This window comes from Copadichromis virginalis, linkage group LG10 (assembly GCF_057382275.1).
Source record: "Copadichromis virginalis isolate Kocher_CV1m ecotype Utaka linkage group LG10, C_Virginalis_male_GT1.1, whole genome shotgun sequence".
In the NCBI taxonomy this organism is placed as follows: Eukaryota; Metazoa; Chordata; class Actinopteri; order Cichliformes; family Cichlidae; genus Copadichromis; species Copadichromis virginalis.
This window is the reverse complement of record NC_140627.1, coordinates 28,986,887-29,009,539: the sequence shown is the minus strand read 5'-3', so window position 1 is coordinate 29,009,539 and position 22,653 is coordinate 28,986,887. Positions and strand designations below refer to the sequence as shown.

The following is a 22,653-nucleotide window of genomic DNA, read 5'->3' as shown; positions in this document are numbered from 1 at the left end:
TTTCGGGTGGACAACGATGTTAATTTGAGCGATGAAGCACATGTCATCTGTGGCTATGGTGAAAGCCTGTGGATAATGAGTGGATCTGACAACTCTCTGCACCACTTACTGGATGTGCAGCAGAGCACACAACGCTCTCTTCTCTTTCCCCTCACCCCTCTAGATGGCTACCCTTCATTGAGCGTGCGTCGTGTCATCTTTGAAGTCTCAAAAAGACAAAAACACAAAACAAACAGCAGCTACGTGTACGCTGAGTGCTGACTGGCTGAAAAGTTGGCTTGAACAGGAAAGAGATTAAAAGTGTTGTTCACCACAAAGAGGAAGAAGTGTGGAAAAACGCTACCAATAAGCTCAGACAGACTGTGCAGTGGGAAGTTTTTGCTAGAAAGAAATTTTTAATCTATTATAACTTAATCTAAAGTTATGTTTTTGGCACTGCCTCCAGCTGACCTCACACAGCCACCGCATGTCGACGTGTGTTTACAAAGCTCGGCACAGCACCAGTGCCATGCTGGGACAACTAAACTGAAGAACTTGCTTGAGCTGTTTTAGATTTTTCTTGAGTATGGCAGCTGGGATAGCCTCCAAGACGATGGCTGGATGGAAATCCAATTAAAGTAACGCGTACGTGAGCGGTTAAGGCATGAATATTTTATTATGTTTATTTGCATATGTGGTAAATGTGGAAACTGGCCAAATCTCTGCTCCGTTGGCTTTGTCTCTGGAAAATAATCCGCCAGACATCACACCAAATTTAACCAACGAATGAACAAACATAGCTAAAAGCAACTCAAATAAATCCCATTAGACTCCAAACGAATGATTTTTCTACAGTAATTATTCTAATGTCATCAACTCTGACTTGAGTATGACACACTGGAATAAAAAGTGGGGGTTTAAAGTCTTTAAATCCACACGGACATCAGAACCAAGAGAACACGTGGTCCTGACCTTAGCAGCGGTTTCCTCGTTTCCTGCTTTGACTGAATCTTCCAAATTCTGCTTCTCAGTCATCGTCCTCTCCAGCTGATCGTTGGCCTGACGTAGCATCACCTGCAGCTTCTTTACCTGTAGGACAGTAAGAAATGAGAACCCCTCTGATGAACATTACAAGTCAAACCTTAAATATCTGCTTGATGTGATTAAAACGCAATGGCATGAAAAAGAAAAACCCGAACCTGATCTCTCGTCTCAGCCTCCTGTCCTTGGATGGCCTGAAGCTGCTTCTCATAGTTTGAGCACATGTCGCACCTTCGTCCGAGCTTCCTGCCAGCATTTTTCAACTGGCGACAGATAAACAAGAAACCCATGTGATAAAAAACTACTTAATACTCAATAACGATGCTCAGCTCTAGGATGTAACAAATTAAGACTTTGTTATGACTGAAAACATGAAAAAATGAGTCTTGCAGATTTCGCAGAGGGAAAGCGCTAAGAGAAGGAGGCTGATCTCCTGATATCTGTCAGGATGATTCAGTCGGAAGCTGTTTTCAGCTACTCCCTTATTCACAAGGGGTCGCTTCACGGCTGGTAGCTTTCATGTATGACTTGGCAGATTTTTACACCACATGGCCTTCAATGCCCAAAGGGATCTGCCAGGGATCTTTCACTCGTTAGGCGGCTGTGTAAACGACTGCACTATTGAGCCACAACAGACTAAGAAACTTAATTAAGACCATTAAAAATATATCAAGCAGGTGACATGGCCACACTACTCATCTGATATTTGCTGTTCTTGTTTTACTACTACATTTAGTCAGCCATGTTCACTGTGTTTAGCGTTTATTATATTTCTGTATCACCATCATTTTACTTTAAGCCACTTTAAGCTTTCCCAACTTTGGGGAAAAATTTGAAGAAAAAGGAGGAAAATGTGTTTTCTGTTCTAAATGCTGGTAAATAAAAATGAGAAACACTCAAAATTGCACTACAACGTGCATATGCTGCTCTAATGTTGAGGTACAAAGAAGAACTAGTCAGGAAGTAAAGATCCTAAAGCGAAGTAAAAACCTTTTGCGCTGTAAAAATGTTACGTCCAGTCATAACCATTAAACCCTTTGAACCACCTTTGACCCCTGCAGTGCTCAGACCATTAAAGCTGTTGTAAAGCCTTGGTTAAGCACCTCTTGCTGTAGCAGGTTCCACTCGCTGTCACTGACGAGCCGGTAGCCGGCAGGCGGTAAGTAAGCGGTGTCTGGGGCGTGAGAGATGCTGGACAGCAGCGACGCCGTCTCCTCCTGCTCCGGGGTCATGGCTTTGATCGCCTTCTCCTGGTCTTTAGTCAGCAGGAAGTGACTTGTCGGCAGCTTGATTGAGCTAATTGAAGCAGTCTCTCCAAAACTACTGTCTGTCACCCCGCTGTCGGCCCCAACCAAGGGCCCAAAGTCCGACTCGTCCAAGTGGCCTGCTGATTTGGCCTTGTGGTTCTGGCCGCCAAGACCCTGCTGGATGGACAGCGAGGAACCGAGGCTGTCTGTGGACTGAACTCGCCGCAAGTTGTCCTTGTAAGGGTCCATGGGGCTGCCCGTCACCACATCAGTGTCTAAGGAGTGCATAGAGCCGTGGGCGCTGTGGTTCACATGGGGCTGGAGGAAAAAGCGGAAAAAGGCATCCTCAGAAAAAATCTTTCATAGTATCAGATTTATTTAATAAGTGGGATGAAGCTGGGCAGACAATATTTTTTAATTCACCTTTTAAATATATAATTTACAGTAACACGCCAGTGGTTAATGTGTTAGTCTCCCGAGTCTCTCACAGCGTGGGCCTCTCAGTGCCCACATCCGCACCCAAAGACCTTTCCACGTGGTGGCTGCTGGCTAGCAAAAACAACATGATCCCCGCCTGCCTCCACCTCTTTTGATCCACATTTATTTATTCATTTTCATTTGAATAATAACTCAAGTTCAAGGAAATCCCCTGTAAAAATGTTGCCATTTTTAAAGTTCATTGTTACATGTGCCCAAGTCTGCCACATATTCAGCATCTGGTCATTTTCTATCATTGTTATTAACCTGCTTTCCTTCTCTGGTTCGTTCTTAATGAGAGTTGGCATTGGACGATCACTCGCGTGCATATAAAGCTATAATCATTTTTCTTCTGTAGCTTTGCTGCTTATTAATTATTCACTTTTTAAGGGGGTGAGTGTTTGGTTTTACTGGTTTAGTTTCCCAGTGCAAGATGAAGTGAGAAACCTGATGATCAGAGGTGTGATCTTCCTCTTTTGTTTGTTTTTGCCAGCATTTCCTGTTCCAAAATTTGTGTTCGGCTTTACAAGTTAAAAATAAACCAAAAAAAATTAAGTTCCTTGAACAGCAGCAATGTGGCATTTCACATGCTGAGCAGTTTGGGAAGTAAATAAATAATCATGTTGGAAAAACATGAGACTATTGACAACATCGTGATTTTAAAGTCTGATTTTTGAGCGGCCTTACAACACGGACCAGTCAACTGGCACTTTATCCACCGACAGCTCCAACAACATAAAGATGGCTCAGATGCTGATTTTTATCACGATTCTGTCCTGATTCTGCTGCAAAGTTAATACCATTTTCTTTAAGATCAGCCAGGCTGCAATGTGTAAAACGTTACTAATGCGAAGACAAGTTTCCCGACAATCTGACAGGTCTTTGGAAAACGAGCTCAAGCTGCTCAAACTTTAAACAGTGATCATAAATTTCTGACGTCCAACAGATTCTCTCCAAAAGCAGATCAACTATATATCACAACTCTCGAAAACTGAAAAACGAAATCCAGATTCAAACTTATTCCAGTGTCTGCACAGCTGATGTAGGCCGAAGGCATAAAACCATGACATCGTTACAACAAGACTTACAGCATGTCTCAGTAAACATGTTTTTCAGAAACGGGGATGACTGAAATCGTGCAATCAGATCAAATATTTACACTGAGATTAAACTGAATCATAAATGTATATTTCTCAGAAGATATTGTTGCCATTTCTCCCCAATTTAGGAACGATAGAGACACAACACATAACCTGGTACTTGAATGTGAAGATGGCTCAAAGCGAATATATTACAGACTGATCCAATTACAGACTGCTCAGTGGGGACGTATCAGATTACTCTCTGCTCTTACCTCCTCGACGCTGAGGCCGAGGAATAAGTCCTCCAAAGGCTCGGTGTTGTCTCCTCCGTTGTCCTCCTGCAGGTCCTTCACTTGACTCAGGCGCTCCTTTTCGTCATCCTCCTTGGATGGAGAGACAAAATGTTTGGTCACGTTTTGTTTTACATCGATTAAATTCCCACTCAGTGGACACTTAAATAGATACTCCTTTAAAATCTTAGATTCTACCTTAATAAATAAAATAATACTGAGTTTTACTGACATCATCATCACATTTTATTGTTATAAGGATATATTTGTTTCCTTAGCACAGTCCTAAATCCTATAGTGTGCTACACATGACCACCACAGCCCGGTACGCAGCTAGTCTTTTATGTGGTGCCAAAAGCAGCTCAGTTTTACCAAAGTGTGGACTCCACTACCTCTTTTTCAACAACACGGTGCCCGTGATGGCGCACAACCACTTCTGCTTTCGTGCGTCATGGTGGACAGAATCTGAGACGCGATGGTGAATTTGTTCCTACGGCAACTCGCAACAGTGTTGGCTCAGCAGCTTTGTGGCGTCGTGCCCGCGTAACGTTTTTGTCACCAAAGCCATTTTTCTAGTTGAAACACATGCAACTGGTTCTAGATCTATCTGGACTATTCCTGCTTTGGTGACAAAAGGCACAGAGTGAGGTGAGACATTTAACAGACGCTTGATTTTAAACGTGGAAGCTGCAAGTCGGAGCCAGCTCCTGACCAAGAGCATCCTCAAAACCTTACATCAGCATCCACCCAAACTGCCCAAAACTATTAAAGATGGACTGTTATGATCACTCCCAGTTCCATGTTTTAATTACTGGAGTAGCTTTGCATGATGTAGTACTGGTATTTGGTGCAGACGCTCAGTTTATCTTCTCTCTGAAACAAACTGCCTGAAACTGAGTGTTTAGAGCAATCTGAGCCTCATTATTTGAAATGTTGGCCATGCTTAACATCAGCATGCAGATTTATAAATGTATATATTTAACAGAAAATAAGGAAACACATAAAAGACCTCCTTTAAAAGGTTGTGATTTGGGCTTTTTTTAGTCCTCTGAGCTACAGTTTGTGAACACTCTTGTTCTTGGCAACTTTTTCTGGCCTGTTTGGCCTTTCCCCACTTCCACAGGAGATAAACCCAATAATTCTATTAACTCTAACCACTGCAAAGACGATTATGCTTCCCAAGTGGAAAGCCAAGCCTCTTTAAACTATCTGCAGAGACACTGTTGTTAGGTTATGTTATGTACCTGGTCTTTCTTCTTCATCTCCTCCACCTGGCGGAGCTGTTCTGATGACAGCACGCTCTCGATCCTCTGCATGTCCCTCATAAGGAGGCGGTGAGACTCCAGGAATTGGTCGTTAGCTCGCTGCCATGTGTGCTTCAGCTGGTTGTGCTGCTGCCGCTCCAACTCCAGCTTGTGACAGACTGAGGTCATAAACAGCAGAGAGAAAGGCGAAAGACAAAGTTGGAGCTGCAGACTAAACATGAACACACACACACACACACGTCCTCCATGGAGTCTGCAGCTATACAAAAGTCATATACAAAACATTTAAAACCCTTTTACTGGCATTTTAAATCAAATTTAAGACCAAATTTGCAATGGAAATGCAAACTGGCATCAGTTCAAAATGAACACAATGGTAAAAGGAGCTTGTGAACGTTTATTAATGTGAAAAGCAAACAAAGGAACACCTTTAAGCTACAACACAGTTTGCTCTGCAAGCGTTTCCAAGCACCAGCTTTAACCAGAGCGTAATCATAACTCTCAAGCAACAACAACAACGAGCAGCCTGGCTAGAAAACCTTTCTGCTTCATCATGTTCAGGGTTTCCATCGTTGTACTGCAAGCACTAAATCAGGGTTGTCTAGCAGTCCAGGGGCCAGAACCGGCCTATAAGAGGATCAGAGTTGGCCTTCCAGCTGGATGGCCTTGCTAAGTGTGAAAGTTGCAGTGAAGTTATGAATAAGATCAATTATTGGAGTCATCCAAAAACTCCACATGGGAAGGTTTTCCACTTTTCCACTCCATCTCTCAGTTGTAATGTGCACATACTTAGAGCAGAGTCACTGAATGTGGAAAAGCTGAAATATATTACTGCGGTTTATTTTTCTAGGGACATCTCAGGCTATTTATCATTTTTTTATAAAGTGGATGACTCAAACATTTTTGAATATTGTTCTTTACGGTAAAAGGAGGAAAAATTAAGAGAGTGTTTTTGTCACCTCTGTCATCAACATGACTGTTCGCTGAATATGAGCACTGGGGAAGTTTGTATTTTTTTGACTTTTTAACAACTCATATTCACTTGCCACTTCATTAGGTACACCTGTTCAACTGTTTGTTAATGAAAATATCTAATCAGCCAATCACACTGTAGTAATTAAATGCATGTAGGCATGCGGACATGGTCAAGATGATCAGCTGAAGTTGAAGCTGAGCATCAGAATAAGGAAGGAAGCTGGCTTAAGTGACTCTGAACCAGATGGGCTGCTCTGAGTACTTGAGAAACTGCTGATCTGCTGGGATTTTTCCCACACAACCATCTTTAGGTTGAAAGAAAATTGTGCAGAAAACAGAGAATATCCAGTGAGTGGTAGTCCTCGGGGCAAAAATATGGGAAAAAACAAAAAACAGATTGCTTCAAGTTGGTAGGAAGGCAACAGTAACTCAAATAACCACTCGTTACAACCAAGGTATGCAGAAATGCATCTCTGAATGCACAATAAATCTGGAGCCTTGAAGCAGATGATCTACAGCAGCAGAAGATGCCACTGCGTGCCTCTCTGAGGAACCTGGGGTTAAAATTTACATGCCTCACCTAAATTGGACCCAGAAGATGGGAGAATGTTGGCTGGTCTGTTGAGATTCGATTTCTGCTGCGACATTTTGATGTTTGGGTCAGGATTTGTAGGAAACAACATGAGGCATGGATGCATCCTGTATTAACAGTTGAGGTTGTTAGTGGTGTAATGGTGTGGGGGATATTTTCTGAGCATCGTTTAAACACCATTGCTGACCATGTTTATCCCTTTTTGACCATACTGTACCCCTTACACGTGGTAATGCAGTGAACTTAAAGTAATTCGCTGTACTCAAATGAGCTTCACAGTCACCAGCTCTCAATCCAACAGAGCATCTTTGGGATGTGGTGGAATGAGAAATCTACCATCCATCCATCCATCCATGGATGGATGGATGGATGGATGTGCAGCAGCTTTGTGATGCTATCATGTCGATATGGACTGAAATCTTTCAGGAGTGTTCCCAACACTGTGTTGCTCTCTCCCACCAAGAATTAAGGCAGTTCTGAAGACAAAAGGGCGTCCAACCCAGAAATAACAAGACATTCCTAATGAAGTGTCCAGTGAGTGTAGGTTATTAGGCTACAGCTACTGTTTTACATATATAAAAACACATTGACAGAGACAGTCGAACTATTATTTTAACCAGGTAAAGTTCATGAATTTCTTTAATGTTACCTTTAAGTTGTCCAGCTGATATGTCCAGACTCGCACGCTCACTAATTACAGCAGACTAAATCATTCAGCGCTGTTTTTGAGAGAGGTTAATCGTGATTCGGTGCTTTGCTGCTGGAGTTTAGCTCGTTTCCAGAAAAGCACGTTTGTCTTAACGATGCAGTCGCAACTAAAGCGGCACTGCATGCAGAAAAATAGGCATGAAAAAAAAAAAAAAAAAACCACATTTCCAAAGTTAATCTAAAATAATCAACTATTTTTGAAAGCCTTTTATTAGTAAAGTGTTTTCGGAACATTTTAATGACTGAGGGCCACCCTGCCTTTAGCAATACAAGGACCTTTGAGATAAGCTGTTGTGTGACTGCTGGCATGATATGACTTCCCAAAGCATCTAATTTTTTTAATTCATCAAGCAATTTCCACAAGAAATTACCGTCATGAAGCTCCTTCCGTAGTTTCTCAGCATCCTCCTGCAAGACGGACTTCTGCGTGTTCAGCACAGCGACATACATCTCCAGGTCCGTACGACACGACTTCTCAGCCTCCAGAACGTGATTGAGCTCCTTGACCTGTGAAAGACAACGAGAAAAATAATTTATACGATTGAGAGCACATAAAAAAATCCTGGAATATAAACAGGAGCTGAGAGTCTAATGGTTACAACAATTTTAGCTGAACACCAGAAATCAACTAAAAAGTCCATTTTGTCAAAACAAATTCAAATCTACTAACTGAAGCTACTGTTGTCAGCGGACATATCCAGCAGATATGGAGCTCAATTTCTTCAACTGGGTGAGAAACGTGTTGGTTTTTCAGCATTCTCACCCCCCTTTCAAACACTTTCGAAAGCTATAGGGATTTTTCTTTTTTCTTTATTTGTCCTGAATCAGTAACTTCTGTTCCCTGAATTTCTGTGACAGATGTGAGAAGAGTAAAGCTAGGATGAGCCACAGAGACACAACAGCTGCATCAACGGGAGATAACACAGGCTCAAATAAACTGGAATTACATCGTCTGACCATAAGAAGCTGAAATACTCCATAGACTCAGTGGAAACTGCAGAGCCAGTGATAAGTAAGAGTACAGCAGTCATACAGCAACCACAGCCAACCCTGTGTATGAAAATTTCAACTGGCAGTTGTTGGGGGGTTTTTTTCCACACCTTTGACTGCTGAGTACTTATTACAGGTGCTGTACAATTTCATTTCTCTTTTTGCTACTGTATACTAAATAAAAATCTCACTTTTTATGTGAGTGCAAATTAGGGACCCTCCAAGGTAAAAACGAAAGAAAACACCAATCAAAATCAATTAGTCTGAAAACACTGAGAAAAGACGAGGTCAAACACTGCCCACATAAAAATGAGCCATTAAGACAATTAATCAAAAGCGTCACTAATCAAACAGTGTTTTAAATGTCGCTGAAATTTGTGATGCCATGTATACGATAGCACACACGCACACAGTCCATGACTGTTAATAATAATAGTTTGGCCTAGGGTAGTCAACATTAGCAGTGCTAGCAGCAGCAGTAGCCGTCCTTCCTTGTATATTAGCGTCCACACATCTGTGCTTTACAGATGGTGCAGGTTATGCATCCCTCCGGTCGAGCAGTTACAGCTGACATACACCCACTCAGGACCTACATCACTTTACTGCAGCACCGCCCTGATTTGCACAGCTGTCTTTCACGCCTCAGGTTTAAAGTATGAATGATTCTTTTAACCACAGAGTATTTCTATTGCCGACTAGTGAGAACAAAAACGCTCAATCGATTAATCAACTGGCCAATATTGAAAACAGTGAAGAACACTCTCAATACTGAATACTGAAGATAAACTGGTTTAAAAAGCAAGCTGTGCTTATTGACATAATGAGCCATTTCAAATTAAATTCACTTACAGAGTGCTTAATAAGATGTCCAGCTAAGCACATGCAGAGTTTACTTAAAGCAACAATTATCCGTTATCTTACCAAACCAAAGTCTGTGCTTTCCCCCCCCCCCCAAAAGTTATTTAGAAATTATTTCACAGCTTAAAAATAAACAGTTATTAATGTCTTTATTACAATTTTTGTGATTCTCCCCTTTATGGGGGACTGAAACCTATTTAAATAAAAGCAAAAAACAAAAACAAAATGCAAAAGCATCAATTTCTTGCTGACTAACCTTCGAGGCCTCCAACTCCTTCACCTTCTCCTCGGCTGTGGCCAGTTTGGCCTTCAGGGCTGCGATCTCGTGCTCCATAGGCATCACTACGGAACGCAGCTTCTCTGCATCCTCCTGGGCCTTCAAAATAATTTGCATAAGATAATTATAAATGTGCACACATGGAAACATCTGGAAACATTATTTCCTTTAAACAGCAGATCATTAGTTAGATCTGTACATGTAGATGATAAAAGAAGAACCAGAGATGGAGTGTTGAGAGGCTGGATGATTATTTTTTTTAGTTTTTGTTGTTATTTTGATACATTTTTGTTCAATTTGGTAAATCATGAACCTGTTTCCTAAGACTGTACAAATCCACAGTAGTTTCACAGACACTTAACACACACACAAATACACAAAACAATATAGAAAAAATACCCAATCAACAGGAAATACAAAGTACAACACCTAAATTCGTGAACTTCAATGCAAATAAAGCCTAAAACATCAGCTTATTTGTATCACGCTAAAGAACACAGTAATATTTTAGGAAAACATACCTGCCTCCAGGTCATTTAAAATTAGCTTTAATTTGTTCCAATAAATCAGCTCCTTGAGTTTTAGCTATTTTCAGCTCTTCAGCTTTTAGACATTTAAGGGCTCAAAGCAAATGTGTCCATAATCTGATTAATAATCTGATCCAACCAGATGATCAACAATTCAAAGATTTGCATGTTCCTGCAGCTATGTGCTCCTCAGATGATCACGACTCCCAAGTTGGGATGTTATTCCTCTGAAGTCACAAAGATTTGTTGATGAATTTGGACATTACAAATATGATAACATATATTTTAATGTTAAAAAAGAGATTTGAAACACATTCATTTGCACTGTTAACCAAAACCTTGTTACAATAAATGAAGAATTATTACCAACTCTTCACCTCAATGACTGAACTCTCATCACTGGGAGATATTTATCAGATTTCACAGCTTCCTCTGCAGCTACAAATGGCTTAATAAAACTTTTAAATCACAACAGCAGCACAGATCTTGATTACAGAGCTCTTCTTAAAAATGTTTCCCTGTCTTAATTAAGATGTCTCTTAGAACGTGGGTGAGGGAGAGGGCCAGCAGTCCTCACTCCATTTTTACTAAGCATGGGCAGATCTTTAAGACAGCCAGTCAAAACTGCAGCATGTGAAAATAATGTTACCGTTTGGATGAATTTTTCTTCCTGGCAATGAAACACAGTTGAAAATGCATCTGACAACAAATGACACACAGTCCCAGCCATGAGCAGTGTGAAACTTGAAAGCTCTGATATGAATTTTGGAACTGGCCTGCAAGACTCAGTATTGCTTAAGACACAGGAAGGAGTCCAGCTGGCCGAAGCATCTGGGACATTGCGTTCTGTTCTCTGGTATCCATCTTGTATTTTTATTTTTTTAATTTTATTTATTTATTTTGGGGGGGGGGGGGGGGGGAGACTTGAGAGGAAACAAACAAACTTCAGAAAGTTAAGATTCCATATTAGCAGAAATTAAGGGAGCAGACAAAACTTTGAAAAATGCACATAGCAGACATACTTTCTTCATTTCATCCTCCAGGTTCTCCTCCTCCTGACCCTCGGAGAGCCGGCGCCTCAGCTCGCCCAGCTCCCTCTCCACCGCCTCGCGATACTGGTTCCACTGGGCACGCTCCTGCTCCAGGCGTTGGTGGAACTGGACCTCATATTCACACACAGTGTCTGCACAGGGAGAGGAGAGGAAGCAGGCGATGAAACCGAACAATAGCACATCCACATCGAGTCGTGCAGTCAAGCGTGAATACATAAAAACAGGAACAATATTTCTGATATAGGTGGGGGATAATTTTCATTTCAAAATGTTTTTGTGATGGTTATTCATGATAAACGAGTAGACAACAGATTTTTAGGGTTGCATTAATTTTTTTAAATCAGTTAATCTTTCAACTATTTTCTTGGTTTACTGTCTTAAACTAGTTAAAATTTACTTACAAAAAGTCTATAACACCCTTGTTTTGTACAACTCATTTCAAACTGGTTTCTTGAACTTGACAGGGAGTTCACCGTACTCAAATGACCTCTGCAGTCACCAGGTCTAGTCCAATAGAGGACTTTTGGGATGCGGTGGGCATTCACATCCTGGATGTGCAGCCGACAAATCTGCAACAACACTTTACAAAAAGTGGAACTTTGCTTGACAGAATACAACTTTCTGGTTTTACCTCATTGATTCAAATGTCAAAAAACGCATAAGAAATCAAGGAAATCAGCTGTGGAGCAACAAATTAAGTGAGCTGAGATGTTAAATTACTGCTGTAATCCAAGGAGACTGAACAGTATAACAGTCCCCCCTCAGAGAGAGCTGTCTGGCAGCACAAAGATAAAAAATATTTTTTAATCAATAGTTACTTATTCACATTTGTTTGTGTTTCACTGCGACCTCACAGTTAATGTAGTGAACAAACAGCTGAGACAGCAAGCCTAGTCTAACTGGTTTGTCTGCCTGTGTACAGATGAGCTGCACACATACCACTTCAGTCAGGCTGAGGCGACAGATGAGTTGAAATTGTATGCAGTGTATGGATTGTGTGTGTGTGTGTAGTCTGTGTTTCATAAAAACCCTGGCAGCTTGGGTAACATTAGAAAAGACCACCAAATTTATGGTTGTGTGCATTAGAATTATTCCAAATAAAGTTTGAAAATGAGTTTCCCAGTATAGCGTGTTAAAGTATGGGAAAAACCCTGGAACAACCAGAGTGATGGAGTGTAGTGGTTTAAAATATTCATCTACAAATGCAAAGGCCCCTAGTTCAGTTCCAGGGGTTGACACAAATCCTCTGCGTGTTGCATCAGTAAGGCCACTGGTTATAAAAATCTGCTTGTGAATTAGCAGCTTTTATACGCCACTGTCTTCATGCCTTTACAAATCAAATGATCATTATCTACCTGAAGCCTCGGTCCCTCCCTCTTTAATTACATTAAGCACAACGGGCATAAGTATGCACTGTTTTCACAGTTAACAGCTTTCATTCACACTTTACTGCTGCACAAACAATCAATCACAGGACAGCTTCATTCATAATCACAAACATTCAGAGGATCTACTGGAGCTTATTTCAGCATGTTGATAGTACTGTTCTGGTTCAATTTACTTTAAAATCAAACAAACTTTCAGTGCATCTCACATTGGATCCATCTAGGCGCTAAATTAAAAGTTCTATTGAAGTACAACTAGACGTTCCTCAAATTACATGTTTTTTCTTGGTGTGTACAATGGATTATAGGAACTTGCCTCACTATTAATGACATTTTGATACTTCTGCAGCAGTAACAATTACTGAAAATGAACTGTTAAAAAGGTTAAACATGTATCAGTATTACATTGTATTAAAAGATCTATTCCAACATACATATAATGAATATTTTCAACATTGTTTTATGTTTTAAATCAGTAAAAATCAACAAGTGCTAAAAACAAGAAAACTGGATTAAATCAATTAGATTTACTTCACAACTAAAGAAAAAAGTCGAGTCAAAGATTAAAACGAAAATGTAAATATTCCACAAAACTTTAGGAGTGCTTCTTGTGACCAACAGCACATCGAGACTGAGTTTAAGCACTGATTATATCATCTCATTTTAATTTTGGAGCAGCGGTTAATAACCCCACTGTGACTGCACTACAATCAGGTCATGTTATTCTACATTAATCTTTATTCCTATTACATGCACAGCTCTCATGCACAGGTTGGTCCCTGCACGTTGCCGATATGCTCACTTTAATTTGTTTGAGATATGATCGTAAAATGTCAAAGTCAAAGTCTGACTAAAAGGTGTCTGATGTACCACCAAAGATCACGCTCTAGAACAGGGGTGGGGGAACTCCAGGCCTCGAGGGCCGGTGTCCTGCAGGTTTTAGATGTGACCTTGATCCAATCACAGCTGATTTAAATGGCCAAATTACTTCCTCAGCATGTCTTGAAGTTCTCCAGAGGCCTGGTAATGAACTAAACACTCAGGTGTGTTGACCCAGGGTGATATCTAAAACCTGCAGGTGGTTTACAACAGGGACGCTGGTTTTAATACTCTCAGTGGAAGTCTTGTGTGTGGCCTTGTACTTGTTCCTCTAGTCCAGCTGGTGAGTAAAAATTGTTTTAGTATGGCCAAAAAAAGATTTGTCTGAGCCAGCATAACATGGCTTACACGTGAATCATGAACTTGTGCTAGAAGTCCACGTTGACAATCTGAACTTAGAGGATGAATTCACAGAGCATAACCTGATGAACGTTTTTAAAGAACGAACAAGTAGTTTGCAAACTGTGGACTTGTTGACTGAAAATCACAGAGTCATAGGGGGAGACCGAGTCACTTTGAAACATAAGTTGATCCCAGGCTGCACAGCGCCAAGTGGACTTCCAGGGATTGATCTATGAATAGAAGCTGCACTGGAAGCCAACCAGACATGAAGGGGACCTTGAAGGTGAAATCAACAAGCTTTAAATCAGGTAGAGCTTTTGTTTTTGTTTTTTGGACCTGCCTTCAGAAATGTTTTCATCACACCACTTAAATGTAAACAATCTTTTAGAGAATATATTCATAGTGTTATCAATCTAAGTAAATACCCTCCCAAATAATAAGCAAAAGAGCAATGATATTAGGAATAGAGGTTTTCACTGCTCACATAGCGTCAGGCTCCATTTACCTTTCATTATGGCCTGCAGGGAGGCCACCTCCTCCTGCCATTGGCTGCGGACTTGGTCGATGGCTTCCTGTTTGGTGTTTTCCGACACGGTGGCCACAGCTTTGATGGTCTCTATCTCAGCCCGGGCCTGAGAGAGCTGGGTCTGGATGGAGCTCAGCTCGGAATGGGCGTCCTCCAGTGCAGCTGTCTGCCTCTTCAGCTCCTCTGGAGAGAGGTGAGACATGAAATGAATGATGGGAGGAGAGAGGAAAAATGCACAATGTGACACTTGTGTATTTCAGACTTTTTTCCTTATTCAGCACAGTTGTTTATATATTTTAAAAGAAGAACCTCTTTCAGTGTTGCACCTCAGCATGCACGAGTTCAATTCAAACAGACAGTTTAAAAGGCCAAAGATGCTCCACAGCTATGTCCAACAAGACACTTTACATTGTGTAGCGTTTTATGACCATCCACACCTTCCTTGGAGAGGTAAAGCTCTTTGAACTTGGCCCGCTTCTGGTTGAACTCCACCTCCAGCTGCTGCTTGAGTTTGATGAACTCGGCCCTCTCCTGCTCCAGAGCTGCCACTCGCTGCTGTAGCACCGCTGAATGATAATGAAGGAGGAAAAAAACAAAACAAAATTAGCTGCTGATTACATGTAGCTGAAAAGAAATCATTCAAGTCAAAGGGCAAACATCCACAAAAATCAGTGCACTCATTACGTCGTTTATCTCATTACTAAGGACTCAAATCAGAGGGTGAATAAAAGCTAACAAGCCCTAAAATGATATGAATACAAATTATTATTGATGTTTTTGGGATAAATGTGGTTCTTAGAAATTATTTCAATTTTATGATTAAATATATCTAATATAATCGAACCAATAAGTACAACGATTAAATCACTGAATTCCTTGTATGGTTCAGCCATAATGGTACGCAAATGTTAAATGTAATTAGGCTGAAATATGTGTTATTACATCCAGTACTATCTAATCTACTGATCATTAATGTAATAATGTGACAAAACAGTACAGACTAAATGTCTCTGGATAGCGATACAGAAATGAAAACATTAACAAATAATTTATTATTACGAAGTAGCAAATCTGCAAAATTTGGGAACTTGAACTACTTGGGAACTAAGACTACTTTTTACTTTAAACAAAAGTTCTAAATAGTGATTTTTGCAGATTCATTTATTAATATAAGAGAGCTCATGTGGTTTCATGTGGTCAGTTACTTAACTTTTATTATACCAGCAAGTTTCAGCTCGTGACACCTTTAAAAACAGAGTAAAGTCCACCAGTGGCCTCTTTTACAAGGCTGTCAATAGTCAGCTAAATGGAAGCTTTTTCTTAGATAATTTTAAATAACTTCTAGAGATATCATATGTAGAAGCTCATAAGAGAAGTGTGAGGAAAAATAAATATAATGTATGTGGCATTAGTCGTTTATAAACATTTCATAAACAATCACATTTACTGATTGTTTTTAACCTTTTAAACTTTCCACGTGACCATCAACAATTTGACTGAAAAAAAATCCATGGGAAAGATACACTTCTTAAATGAAATGATGAAATATTTCAGGTCATTACTGTCACAAGTTTTGTAGTATCGTTTTAAAATTTTCAATATGGAGAAAGCTACTTACTATTTTGGGGGGTAAGGATCTAAAACTATAGCTTTATGAATATGGACTATCACGATACTGTGGACAAATAAGTATTTAAAAAATGTATATGTAGAAAATATTTAGAAAATTTTGAATGTAATGTTAACAAAAACTTGGTTCTTTCTAATAATAATAATAATGAGTGGTGTCATCCCTGTTTTTCAGATAAATCTGGTTCTTTTTAACTATGAAAAACATCTTCACATCATTTTATCATTTAATATATCTAGTATAATAAAACCGATAAGTACTCACCTTTATTACTTACACACTTGCATTTAATGAACCATCATGATAAACACCCACATTTAAATTAAAAACAGCACATCTTATTACATGTGTGCTACAATGCACAGTGGATCTACGAAAGCACAAAACCTTCAGCGTCAAATGAATAACATATTTTACTCCATTATCAAACTTTAACTCAAACTTGACAAGATCTTCAAATGCTTTTTTATTGTTGGCATCACCTCACCGAGCACTGGTACGTGCAGTGCAAGATATTTTAGCCATCCACTGAACTGCTGGGACGATTTTCATGATTGACATGATTAAAAATCTTGCTCTGCTTAACTCGGATGAGCTGGATATTGAAGCGTTACAAACACATGCTGCCATCAGTAAAGTTGCAAAGTGCAGTCTTGTTCTTGTGGGCAAACTATCCAACATCGAGATGCAGAACCTAGTTAAAGGGCCTTTCTCCTCTCTCCTTTGTCGTGTTTGTTTAGCCAGCCATTATAAATAGGTCAATACTAATATCAGCTGATAAATTGTGCCCACCAATATATCAGTCAGGCGACGCATAAAATGAAGTATAAAAACCTCCCGCCAGCAAACACAACCAGACACTGGTTTTCCTACGGTCCTACATTTTCCTACTTCTTCATCTCTTATTTAAAACCACAGCGATACAGATAAAATCCTTAAAGCCAGACAGCCAAACGGAAACATTTACGAGCAGCCGGACGGTTCAGCTCAATTCCACCATGGTCATGTGACAGCCAAACAAAAGGAAACACTAACTCCATCGCCACGTATTCATAAGTTTGTGTTGTATTCAAGCACAGCATATATCAATCTCCTTTTCTCACACTTACCTCAGCTCAAAAGCTCTGCATCTTTTCCTTCTTGGTATTAAAATAAAAGCTGACTGCTCTGGTGTGTAACCGATCACGTCAGGAAGCCACAAAGATCACATGATAGAGCGCATAAAGAAAGTCACTAATTAACCAATTTAACAGCAACGCCAGTTCATGATGATGCAAATATAACAGAGGCTCAACCTCACAGCAGCGTTTTTGCCTTTGCTTGATAAAACAGTGACGGTTTGAGACAGAAAAGTGGGGACAGAGTGAGGGAAGGCACACAGCAGAGGGCCCTGGGTTGGACTCAAACACCAAGCCTAGCGGCATAAGATCATCTGTCGAACAAGGTGAGTTAAACCGACGCCCGGCAACAGATTACTATTGTAAAAAGGAAGCACACCCACTTTAAATTCTAAGAGATTAACAACAGCATGTGACATATCACACCATTTCTCTATCTATTTGTTAGTAAGTAAGCCAAAAATGCAGAAGCAGGCATCAGTTAGCACCTTAAATGTTAAAGTTCATAATAACATAATTGGAAAAAAAAACAGGCCAAATATGGCTTCATTGAAAGGGCTGCCAGTAGAAAGTGTTTTCTCACCAAGAAAAAAAAAAAAACATGGCAGAACGGCAAAGTTGTATCTGACCAAACGACAAGACTTCTGGAAATCTGTCCAAGGCTAATAGGACTAAAGTGGAGATGTCCGGTTTCATTTTCAACAGTTTCAGTCAGGTCCACGCCTTGCTTGTCACATCCATGTTCAAAATGCCAAGAAAGCAAAGGCAAAAATGATCAGGGCTTCATAACCAGATCCCACACAGAAGGTGGTTGATATCATGTGACACCGCAAAGGAAGGAGTGTTTAAGAAGCAAGTCTTGATGCAGGGGTACTGGAAAAAAGTGACATTTAATAACAAAAAATGTAATAACACATTACAGGAAGCTGAAATAAAGTCAAAAGACAGCCTTGCAGCAATCCACCACTTCATCTATTTCGTATGTCTCTCCAGCCCAGGGGTGGGCAACTCCAGGCCTCGAGGGCCGGTGTCCCTGCAGGTTTTAGATGTGTCCTTGAACCAACACAGCTGATTTAAATGGCTAAATTAGCTCCTGCAGTTCTCCAGAGGCCTGGTAACGAACTAATCATGTGATTCAGGTGTGTTGACCCAAGGTGAGATCTAAAACCTGCAGGACACCGGCCCTCGAGGCCTGGAATTGCCCACCCCTGCTCCAGCCTCACCTGCATCCTCCTAAATAAGCACAGGTAAACAGGGTGGTAACTTCCTAACCTGTGCTGAGTAACCCAAAATATAAACACACATAAGGCTATAATCCTAGTTCCTGCTGACATACAACTTAAGTTTTCACAGTACTCTAAGCAGTTCTGTGAAAACCTAAGTTTGTCCTTACTGCTCCACAAGTTTAACAGGGTAAGTAGTAGCCAAGTACCGCTAATCAAATGCAGTTGTTTAATTGATCAGCAGCATGTGTGACAACTTCTATAAAAGACTTGGCCGTTTGCTGGTCTGTGGTGTTCAGGTGTGTGTTAATGCCATGACATTCCAAGGGGTGGACGTCCCAGCAAATTCACCAAACGTCAAATGGTGGTGCATTTCTCAGAGAAACTGCAAAAACACCCAAGAAATACATCTCAGACTACAGGGCTCAGTTAGCATGTTAAATGTTAATTCATAACACTACAATTAGAAAAAGACTGAAGAGGTATGGCTTGTTTAGAAGGGTTGCCAGGAGAAAGTCTCTTCTTAGGTTTGCAAAGCTGCAAGAACAATGTCCTTTGGACATACGAGATCAATGTGGAGGTGTCTGACCACAATGAAGGTGTCTGACCATAACGAACAGCACCACATCACGCCACATTACGGTGATGGAGGGGTGATGATTTGGGCTTGCAATCCACCATGATAATCCAGTCTTCTCTGTATTCTAGAGTCAGATGTGATGGCATCTAGCTGAAAGTTCAAACTTGACTTAACTTTCCTGCAACAGGAAAATGATCCCCAAAAAGCAGCAAGTCTGTAAGAGAATGGCTGAAAAAGAAAATAATCAAGGTGCTGCAACGGTCCAGACCTCACAATGAAATGCATTGAATTAATTCCAGCCACCTCAATTCCAACCTCAATGGACTGACACAACACTGAAAAGGAGAGTGGACCAAAAATCCTCCACACCACAATCAGAGACTGATACAGTCACACCAAAAACAATTACTTCACGTTAATGCTGCTAAAGGTTGTTCTGCAAGCTACTGAATCAGGGTGTGTACTCAGTTTTTCACACACTGCTTCTGCATTTATGCCGTTTCTCTCAAATAAACATGATATGATGTCACATGATTATATTTAAACAATTCTAGAACTTGGTAAATCAGAATAAAAAAATAGTTGCTAAACCTTTAAAACAAAACTGAGTAAATGCTATCTGTCCTTGACTCACCCTTTGCATACAGTTAGAAAACAGGGCTTCCATTCATATTTTAACTATCCAGACTGTTTAAATGTTAATTTCATGTGAAAATATTTTCTGGTGGGGAAAAAAAAAACTAATCATTAGTGAGCCAGTCTGCTTCACAGGTGAACTGATGAGTAGAAACACTGTCATTGGCCAGTCAACTTGCCAAATGTACATTTTTACTGTTCCCATTCCACTAAGCCATTATATCGAACCCTGATACACTTCCACAAAACTTTCTATTATCTTACCCACACTAGTAAACCAGTTAAAGTCACCCGAGGCACCCACATTGGCGGTCAAAGCTATTTTATACCAGTTTCAAGTTAAACAGGCCCTGCATTTTCAGAAGTAAGTAATTCCCTCAAACCTCACGACTGAATGAAGGTAGGCCCGTTACTAATTACTGTTTCAAATATTCAAATCCTCCTCTTTTACTCACTGCAGGCAGCGCTTTGCACTTTGAACAGACACCGTCTTTTCTCTGGCTGCTTTTAATATATATTAAGATAAAAATAAAACCGCCACGAAGCAGTTTCTTTCAGTCTATTTTACCACCACCCTTTGTAACCCACTCCCACAGCAACTTTTGCTCAACAGGTGCAATTGTCAAGAAGTAATGACATGTGTATGACTGCTCAGCTCAAAGCAGCACCATTACTAACACCTGGCTCTCCAAAAATCTACAGGTATCTGCAGCTCAGTGGGTGAGCAGGTGACCATAGCCCTTTGCTGCGTGTCTTTCTCTCTCTCTCTTTGCTTAAAGTCAAATGCCAAAAAAATAATATTGAAAAAAAAAAAAACAGCTTTGTTGAGAAGTCATTAACACAACCAAAGCAATACCAACAACACAATTTTGCATCACACCACATGATGCTGAACACAAAGTGCTTGTACGCCAGCGAATATGCAAGAACTTCCCATTATTTGTAGAGGTGCATGTGTGCCAAATTAAATAATAAATAAAAGAGGCACCTTTTTTCAGAGGCTACATTTATGGGTCGTCACAGGAGATCATCTGCCCCCATCTCACCCAGCTCCTAGTACTCTGCTCTGTTACACCAACACTCTTCATGTCCTCCCTCAGTACACCCATGAAACATCTCTTTTTGTCAGTCAGCATGGTCATCTTGTAAATCTTCCCCTTCGCTCTTGCTTTTATCCTTCTGTCAAAATTCACTCCCACCCTCGTCTCCATCGGTACCACCCTTGTTGCACTCTCATCTTCATCTCTCGTGTGTACTGCTCATTGTTTTGGATTGTTGATTCCAGGTAAACTCCTCGACCGCCACTATTTCTACTTGTTGCATTTTCATTGTTACACCTGTCTCCCTCTCATTCACATACAATTTCTATTCCTTTCTCTCCAGAGCATACCTCCACCTCTCCAGGCTGCACCCTATTCTCCTTACAGATCACTATGTTGATCTGTGGCAAACATCACAGTCCATTGAAAATCCTGCCCGACCTCATCTGTCAGCCTGTCCATCATCAGAAGCAGCTCAGAGCATATCCCTGATGTAATCCCACCTTGAACCCATCTGTCACTCCTACCACACACCTCACCAAGTGCCATCTTAAAACATTATGTACAGGTCTATTTATAAGGCATAAAAACAAAGGTAACCACTAGGAGATGCTCCCATCCCTCAATCTCTAATGTGTGTGTGGATTTGTGACAGACTCTCAAGCTACAGAGTGTCTGTAATATTACCTCCGAGGACGCATAAAGCTTAAATTGTTTTGCATGTATTACCGTTGTCGCAGTCTATTTTGTTTAACATAAACCTGGACTGGAATTCTTCACACAGTTTGTAGAAAGTGGGAGCCCCACGTTCAGCTCCTGAAGCTCCAGATGCTCTCAATGCCGCCTCTGGGTCCCTGGACCTCGGCTTGATAACCAAAGGGAAAGCCTCCTGCAGGATTTGTCAGTATCCCGTGCACACCACAGAGCACGGCCACCGATGCGACCCATATGACTGACCCTGTCAGTGCAGGGCCGGACTGCCAGAGGCCAGAGCCGACCTTTAGATCAAATTAGTCAGACTAGCCAGAGCTAGGAGCTAACCAGCTAGGTGTAACATTACTAAAGAGACAACCACGTTAGCTTGGATGTGTCACACATGCACCTCATGTTCAGCTATACAGAGCTTCAGTAAGTTTCCACAAATTTGTGAACCACTGCGCAATGTTAAATGCCCAGCATGAGGCAGTGACACGTCGCATTGAGGATGCTAACTAGCTAATGTTGCCAGTGATGCAGAGGCCGTCGCTGGCTTCGCTGCTCCCAGCCCCTCAACACACCCACCACAAACCGCCAAAGACACAAGAAATTTACCGTCATGTTGGGACGACTGAGGGGATCCCGAGGCCTCCGAGGCCATGGTTTCCTGAGGGGGGCGTGAGGCAATTAGCAGGGCGGTGAGATCAGAGCTAGGAGCGTCCAAGAAAACAAGCTAACATCACAACTAGTGTCAAGCTAGCGACGAAAGAGTGCGACTTCTGGTTTGTCTTTCAAAATAAAATCACCACTTGTGAACTCTCCAAAAGGCCTGCGTTTATTCGTAATGTAAACCAACATAGAAATAAATACAAGACAAAATAATCATATATCTACTTATTTCGAAAGTTACTTTCATATCTGTCCACCACTTAGCAGTTTTGTGCTAATATTTTGAAAGCACAGAGTCATTTTCCTATAAGTAAACAGCGTTAGTTTCCCAATTCCGGTGTCACCTTTTTGAAATAAAATCGACTTGTGTTTTTTCCCCCAAACTAAATCTCGCTTTCAACAGTTAATTCTTAACAGAAAACAAAAGAGATATTTATCAACAGATGATATAAATCCCAATTATTGTGAATGTGCAGCTGGACAGGAAAACACCTCCCTAAAGATTACACTATGATAAACTGATGTAAAGTCATGATATATAAGAGGAACTGAAAATGTGAGAGAACTAC

At 40.7% G+C, this 22,653-nt stretch overlaps 1 protein-coding gene across 2 annotated transcripts in view; it reads right to left on the bottom strand.

The window, feature by feature from the left end:
• rabep1 (rabaptin, RAB GTPase binding effector protein 1) overlaps positions 1-22,191 on the bottom strand; it is a 41,018-nt gene extending 18,827 nt beyond the window's left edge. The window contains exons 1-11 of one of the 2 annotated variants that reach the window (XM_085470975.1): positions 22,031-22,191; positions 14,930-15,058; positions 14,472-14,675; positions 11,331-11,491; positions 9,761-9,880; positions 8,028-8,163; positions 5,361-5,539; positions 4,099-4,209; positions 2,124-2,585; positions 1,179-1,283; positions 952-1,068 (exon numbers count right to left, since the gene is read on the bottom strand). In XM_085470975.1, the coding sequence (XP_085327101.1) occupies positions 952-1,068; positions 1,179-1,283; positions 2,124-2,585; positions 4,099-4,209; positions 5,361-5,539; positions 8,028-8,163; positions 9,761-9,880; positions 11,331-11,491; positions 14,472-14,675; positions 14,930-15,058; positions 22,031-22,076 (1,770 nt within the window). In that variant the 5' untranslated portion in view covers positions 22,077-22,191. The remainder of the gene's footprint in view (positions 1-951; positions 1,069-1,178; positions 1,284-2,123; positions 2,586-4,098; positions 4,210-5,360; positions 5,540-8,027; positions 8,164-9,760; positions 9,881-11,330; positions 11,492-14,471; positions 14,676-14,929; positions 15,059-22,030) is intronic. The other variant, XM_085470974.1, reaches the window with a different exon arrangement.
• Positions 22,192-22,653: the final 462 nt, after the last annotated feature.